General features: G+C 43.4%; 1 protein-coding gene across 4 annotated transcripts in view; it reads left to right on the top strand.

The window, feature by feature from the left end:
• The window catches only part of ACACA (acetyl-CoA carboxylase alpha), a 360,465-nt gene that overhangs the window by 329,316 nt on the left and 23,332 nt on the right, over nt 1-7,817 (top strand). For all 4 annotated transcript variants that reach the window (XM_011953628.1, XM_011953625.1, XM_011953626.1 and 1 more), the window contains one exon: nt 1,398-1,510. In XM_011953628.1, coding sequence (XP_011809018.1) covers nt 1,398-1,510 — 113 coding nt within the window. The remainder of the gene's footprint in view (nt 1-1,397; nt 1,511-7,817) is intronic.

Here is a 7,817-nt window from a genome sequence, read left to right on the forward strand (position 1 = left end):
ATGTTGTAGCCACGGCACTACAGCACCACATCCTGTGATTCCAAACCAAAGCTTTTTCCTTCCATCAGAGTCCAAGTCCTCACTCTAGCATTTTAGGAAGCTGAAGACCATGGTGTTTGTAGCACCCAAAAAAACTGCAAGGGAGAACCTCAGGCTTGTTGGGAGGCAGTACCTGAAACTGCTTAAATAAAACAGATTTAATCTGGCATCCTTTCACAGTCTGTTCTCAGCTTTCCTAAGTAAACTTCAAAACATATTTCTTTGACATTTTCCTAGCAAATTCCTACCTCCAGTCATTTTAGTGGACTGCTCGCTTCTCTCTTGTCCCCCCAAATTCAGCCTTCTTTGTCAAAGGCTGCTTAGGAGAGTCCAGTAGTTTCACTGTCAAACCTCTAGGCTAAGAGGCTTGTTATTTACATTCTGTACTTAGGGGTTTATTATTTTTTAAGTCCTAAACTCATCTGATACCAGATCAGAGACAATTCCTCTACAGACTTTGGAATCGAACTGTCTGGTTTCAAATCCAGTTCTGCCTCTTGTTATATTGGACCAGTCTCATAACTTCCTAAACCATAGTTTTCTCATCTGTAAAATGGGAATAATCACAGAACCTTACTACATAGTAGATGGAGACTGGGCATAGGATTGTTGTAAGGATTTATATGTAAGTGATTAGAACAGTGCCATGTACATAGTAAACATTAGCTATATTTTTTTAAACTAGAAAGCTGTGGGGTTTTTTTAAAAAAGATGTTTAGGGCAAAGTTTCTGGGGATTGAACATCATTAGTATGCACTAAAAGTAACCCTGAGACCTTTGACTCTGCTCATTTCCATATCACTGGGCAGAATGTTTTACCTCCTACTTGGCCTGGCTTAGTGTATCTGATCAGTGTCCTACAAGCCGACTGACAGCTGTGGTATAGGTGAGATAGATAGATAGATAGATAGATAGATAGATAGATAGATAGATAGATAGATAGATAGATAGTATTGATGAAGCATTGCCCTTCATCACTGTACATCCTGTGTGATGGAGGTGATTCCCCTGTCACTGTGCCTACAGCATTTTTTTTTCCCCATGGAAAATAATGTGATTCCTGTTACTCTTACCAGCTGTAGGTGGTGGAATCTGTATTCTTCTCCCTTTGAAATGGAAGTTGACTGGTGTGGTAATGAGAATTACTTTAAATGCTTTTTGCCAGGCCTTTCTCATACCTCACTTAGACACTTCTCTGGTGCCTACTATTCTCCCTGGGGAGATGTCTGTTAACCATAGGTGGGCAAAACCATAATGAAGCTATTTCTTGGTCCACAAATTGTAACTGGCCTCATTCTGTTGTCTCCTTCCTTTAAAGTACCTCTATTTCTGTTTTGTTTTCTTTCTTTCTGATCCAGGGGATCTGTTCTGGAGCCAGAAGGAACAGTAGAAATCAAATTCCGCAGAAAGGATCTGGTGAAAACCATGCGTCGGGTGGACCCAGTCTACATCCACTTGGCTGAGCGATTGGGTATGTCTGCTTGTCCTCCTGGCAAATCAATGAGCCATTCAGCTGATTTGTAATGAGTACATTCATAGGCCAGGGGAGGAGGCACTGAAGCATTTGATCCAATTCATGATAATCTTTATTTACTGTCCTCTATATGGTAAAAACCCTGGTAGAATGAAATAGTGTGTATAATAGGGAAAGTGAGCCCTAAAAAAGCAAAAGTCACCTGGTTTTTTTCCCTGATATTTCCTTAGAGTGCAAAAAGCCCGTCTTTCTAAGATGTCCTTGTAGAGAATGAGTAGCTAGAGTTGCTGCTGGGGGCAGGCCTCACCAGACAGAGAATATGCTAGATCTAAATATGTCCTGTTTCTACTTGTTTCTTTGGACAGCTCACTTCATTTCTGAGAGATGGGATAGAAAAGCAGGAGTCTTTACCCAGGCGGTGTCCAGGGGTCATCCTGAGCTAGAGAAATAGAAGTAAAGATTGCACACTGTGTGCTTCCAAATAGTAACTGCAGCCAGAATAGCCCTGAGAGCAGGCGTGCTTAATGCTTCCAGCCATTACTCTCTTGCTCATTTGTTTTTAGAGCTTTTGGAAGCCACTTGCGCTCTGAACATAGGACTAAACCATGGGAGTCCTGTGTTGAGTCCAGAGTCTAAATGAGTTTCAGAGTCTTTTAAAACACTGATTTTCTGCCCAGGTCTCCCATTGAGCCGCTTGCTATGTTAGTAAAGATAATTGCTCGAGGTTCTTTTGTCGGTTGGTTTGTCTTGTTTTTGTTTTTTTTCTAAAGGAACAGAGATTGCCTTTAAAACGTAGTGAAACTCAGTGAATGGAGAAGAAATGCTAGTTCATTTATGTTCCAAATGATAATTTAATTAATAAAGTACCATTTGTGGACTGTATATCCCCACCATCCAGAGACAGAAAAATCCCGTTTGCCTACACTGTGGAGACTGTACATCCAGGTATTTGGAGCCCTGAGCCAGGTTGCCTGCCAAACATGGTGACTTGGGTTACAATAAACCCTGTTTGTGTCCCATTGTTTGCCACTGGGGAACAGCCACCAATAAGTCTAACTCACCACAGTCTGATCCTTTCATGGGGAATGCACACATACAAGAAATGAGAGTTGTTTCTAAAATCTATTGCCACCCAGAATTGTTGAGGTGGTTTTTTTCTCTTTCTTTTCCAAACAGGATAATTACTTCTGACCAACCCCATACACTTTAATTAAAGTAACTGCAGCTCAACAGCAAGTTACTTACAACTGTACATAGAAAGAGCTCTAAAAGCTTCAGCCACTGATAAGCATCTCACTTAGATGGCTCATAATTGCTGCCAGCATCCCTCAATTGTGTTTACCACTAATTCCATACAAAGGCAGCAATGCTGCAATTGCAGGGCACAGCAAATTGCATCATTTTCCTTTTCCTTTTTTTCTTTTCTTCTTCCTTTTTCTTTTCCTTTCTTTTCTTTTCTTTCTTTCTTTCTTTTTTTTTTTTTTTTCTTTTTGCTGGTTTTCTTTCTGGCCAATTTAAAATTTGTCAAAGTCGGTCTTCTTCTGGATCACTGCCCTTTGATATTTCGCGCACTCCATTTGCCACAAACAAGCCGCAGGGCCGCAGTTCATGCTGACTCTAGCAGAAGCAGAGAGAGCTCCATTTATCTTACACTGCCTGCTGAATTCCTACTCATTAACTAGGGGTTCACTGCCTCTTTTTAACCCCCCAATGGCTGTTATCCCTTCAGAGTAACTGGGTGGTAGGGAGAGGGATCCTCTCTCCCTTTGCAGAAGGACTGGATGGTTAGGGGTGTGGGGATGAAGCTTCTTTCTCTTCAGGGAAAGTGATGTCGCTCCCACCTTCAGCCAGCACCTTTTAACTTTTGAAGCACATGAAGGGGAGAGGGAGGAGACTCCCAAGTGATAGCCATTTAATCATTTGTTACAAATCATCTCATTATCAATTTCCTATCCGCATTGGAGAAAACCATATTTATTTAACCTTGACCAAGATGGCACTTGAAGAAGGACCCTTAGCCTGCTAAATGTGAAGCAGGCTCTGGCCTAGGGCAGCCTGGGGACATGAGCAGTGGACTTGGAAGAAGAATAACTAACTGCGAGTCTTGTAAATTATTTAACTTCTCCGAACATCAGTTTTTTCCAACCATAAAGTGGGGATCACACCTCTGCCTCGCTAATATGAGGAGCAGATGAGTACGCATTTACTTCGTTGCATCATTATCTTTCCGTCTTAATCATTAGAAAAAGCAGATGGCCGTGTTTGGTATCCAGCATTCTCTGTGGCTCAGTCCCACATGTGGAAATAGGAAAAAAACAGAAGTATAGTCCTGTCTCTCAGGGATATCCGACACGGGCAGCTGTCTCTGCAACAAAACGGGTCAGCCTGGATATAACGGGACGTATTATGAACCCGATTCCTTTGGGGTTCATAATGATTCTAGCTCTTTTAGCAATGCCTAGAACCAAACTACCAAAATTCTTTTTCACAAAGTAGGTGAAAATTGTCTCTTTTTTCAGATTGGGAAATTGAGGCCAAAAAAGTGAATAATCTAACATACAAAATAAATAAAAGTACACCAGAGCCCAGAATGGAATTCTCATTCCCTGTGTTCTCCATTTCTCAGGATTTCTTCAGATTTTTCCTCAGCTGAATACTGAACCTAAAATAAATTAAACAAGAATTCTTTCCCATTGTAATCTAAAGCCAATTCCACAGAGAAAATCTGATTTAGGAGAAAGCCTGTAGGAGTGGATGTTATCTTGTGTTCCGGTTCCCTCCCCAAATCTGCCTCTTTACTGGGGAGCTCACTCACAGATCACTCAGACAAAGCAGTGCACAACTGATCGACTATGTTCAAAAACATAACTATTCCAGGCGCGGTGGCACATGCCTGTAATCCCAGCACTTTGGGAGGACAAGGCGGGCAGATCACCTGAGGTTGGGAGTTCGAGACCAGCCTGACCAACATGGAGAAACCCCGTCTCTACTAAAAATACAAAAATAGGCTGGGCGCGGTGGCTCAAGCCTGTAATCCCAGCACTTTGGGAGGCCGAGACGGGCGGATCACGAGGTCAGGAGATCGAGACCATCCTGGCTAACACGGTGAAACCCCGTCTCTACTAAAAAAATACAAAAAAAACTAGGCGGGCGTGGTGGCGGGCGCCTGTAGTCCCAGCTACTCGGGAGGCTGAGGCGAGAGAATAGCGTAAACCCAGGAGGCGGAGCTTGCAGTGAGCTGAGATCCGGCCACTGCACTCCAGCCTGGGCGACAGAGCAAGACTCCGTCTCAAAAATAAAAAATAAAATAAAAATACAAAATTAGCTGAGCATGGTGGTGCATGTCTGTAGTCCCAGCTACTCAGGAGGCTGAGGCAGGAGAATCGCTTGAACCCAGGAGGTGGAGGTTGCAGTGAGCCGAGATCGCACCATTGCACTCCAGCCTGGGCAAGAAGAGCAAAACCCTGTCAAAAAAAAATCATAATTACTATTTATTTTCTAAGAATGAGTAATATTTAACTTCGAGCAGCTAACTTCATCTCTTCTAGAACTTTCATTTTTTTTAATGGCCTTTTGTCATCTTACATGGTTAGTTTGGGTGGAAAGATGGTGAATTACTAGTTTGCAGGTCTGTGATTATAACAGAAAATATGTAAATAGTACCTACACTGATTCCTAATAGAAGTAAAGGGAAGAATTACCTCAGAAAGAAAAGTGAACAAAGCCCACGCCGCAGAGTCTTGCATTGCTGAATCTGTTCTGACCCTGATTCACAGAACCAGGACTTGGTATAGTCATTTCAAGAATTACTTCCTACCATTTGGTTGCCTTAAGGAAATTAAACTTCTTCTCTGGAAATGGAGCCGCAGCCCTCCCAGGCCTTTTTGTCTCTCTCTGATATCCTTCTACTGCCTCACAAGGCCAGGAGCAGGGAGAGTGGCTGTGGAGCGGGATGGCCTTGCTAGCCTGGCCTCTTGAGTGCTGTGACCTGAGGTCCTCTCCTGGATCCTTCCCCTCCTTTTGTGTTCAGAGAGAAATCAATTTAGATGGAGAGAGAGCTGTCCAGCCCGAGTGTGAAGCAATTGTAAGTTCCCCACTGTCCCTCTCTCTCAATACGAAGAGCACCTGGGCAAAGGAGCCACTTAGGGGAACTTGTTCTTGGTCGTGGCCCTGTTCCCAGGCAGCTGGCAGCCTGCCACACAGCACCGCCGCCCACACAGAACATGCTCTGCCTGCTTGCCACAGTCTGCCTGCCTGCCACAGGGAGCAGCAGCATGGACTGAGCACTGCTGCTGGCCCTCACCTAGTCCTTCTAGGCCTGCCCACACCCACCATGCCTTCAGGGTCAAGGTTGCCCCAGGTGCAGATATGGAGCATTGTGGTGGTGGGTGAGGATAAACTCCCGTCTGTAAAAATCTTCAGGAATGCCTTCCTCCCAAGCCTTCTCTTTAGCAGCCAGAATGACAGGAAAAGGACTGTTCCCTGGGCTAAGGGGACTTAAGGGTTAAGCTGCTTTTCTGGCAGAGGTGATCAGAGTATCTGAGTTGTGTTTTTCCAACTCTTGTGTCTATCTTCAGGAGGCTGAAAGCTGAAAAGAGACAGAGTTGATTGAGGCAGAAAGTATGTCTTTGCCTGGAAAGTTAAGACTAGGAAAGAGCCGGGCGCGGTGGCTCAAGCCTGTAATCCCAGCACTTTGGGAGGCCGAGACGGGCAGATCACGAGGTCAGGAGATCGAGACCATCCTGGCTAACACGGTGAAACCCCGTCTCTACTAAAAAATACAAAAAACTAGCCAGGCGAGGTGGTGGGTGCCTGTAGTCCCAGCTACTCGGGAGGCTAAGGCAGGAGAATGGCGTAAACCCGGGAAGTGGAGCTTGCAGTGAGCTGAGATCCGGCCACTGCCCTCCAGCCCGGGCGACAGAGCGAGACTCCGTCTCAAAAAAAAAAGACTAGGAAAGAAAGAAGTTCTGATACACATGCCTTAGTGAGTGGCCTTTCACCTCTCACCTGTTGAACTTGGAGTGTCCTCACTGACACTACGGCCACTGTGTCCTTTGCAGTAAGGAGGCTGATGAGAAATAACATGAGGCTTTCTATCACGAAGGTAGATATGGGATCTTGCCTCCTCTCCTGTTAGCAGTAGCTGAAAACCTACCCCTCACACTGATTCAGAAGCTATTTGACTTGGTGAAGTTTAGTGCAATAGTGACAACATTTTCTGAGAAGAGAAAGGGGTCATTTTAGTTTGATCCTTTAATCTCATTGTATTTATAAAAGCACCTGGCCTTGCCTCCCCTAAGGAAGCAGTGATTCACAATTCTGTTTGACCAGAGGGACCTGGCAGGCATTTAGTTAAAGGGATTCCCCAAGAGAAAGCTGTCATCAGAATATATCTTGGTCCCAAATGACCAGATCCTTGTATCCTGACCTGCCAGACATAGGGAGAGCAAATTGGGGAAGGAAAATAATGAAGACTGCAGAGGCATATTTCTACCAGAAGAATTCAGAGAATTATATGCTGTTTCCTGACCTTTTTTATATGGATATGTCTGCCTGGAAACACAGGGACTAGGGCTGATCGGGGAGCAGTATTTTTTTTTTTATTCCTGTTTGGAAATCTCTGGGTTTTCTATTAATATAATGATTTTTAAAAATATGAACAGTAGAGCACTAACACTGTTGCAAGGAACTTTAGGGTTAAACATCCCTTGAGAGGATTGCTGTTAAAATCAATATGCAAATGTGGGTGTATTTAGATAGGTATGGCCCCCTTTGAAGAAAAGCAGATATATGAAAATGGGATTTTAAAAAAAGCTAGATACATTGGGAGAAATTATTCCCATTACAAAAGGATTATTTGCCTTACCAAAGGATTCACTGCAGGGTTCCTCATAAAATAGCTCCCTTAAGGCATTTAAAACAGGATCTGATTTACGCAGTTTTTCAAGAATGCTTTTGTGTAAAGAAAGGCACACCTGTTATGGATATAGAAATAGTTTTGCAGGATTTTTTTTTTTTTTACCCTATCTTAGTATCTTTATAGAAAAATTTCTTTCAACATAGAAAATGTGATTACATAGATCTTTTAAACAACTACTTGTGTTTTGTACTTCTGAATCTTAATAAGATTCCAGTCTTTTTTATGCTGATTTTTCAGTCTCAAGGTTGAGGGATGGGAGTATGTTTTAATATCTGAGATATTCAGGAGCTCTCTGGGGAGGGTGGTCTGGTTCTTATTTCTAGCATCACAAGTATTGAACCAATCAAAGCAAGTTTGTTTCCCTCCCTCCCTCCCTCCCTCCCT

The sequence above is a fragment of the Colobus angolensis genome, unplaced genomic scaffold (assembly GCF_000951035.1).
Source record: "Colobus angolensis palliatus isolate OR3802 unplaced genomic scaffold, Cang.pa_1.0 Scaffold37, whole genome shotgun sequence".
Taxonomy (NCBI): Eukaryota; Metazoa; Chordata; class Mammalia; order Primates; family Cercopithecidae; genus Colobus; species Colobus angolensis.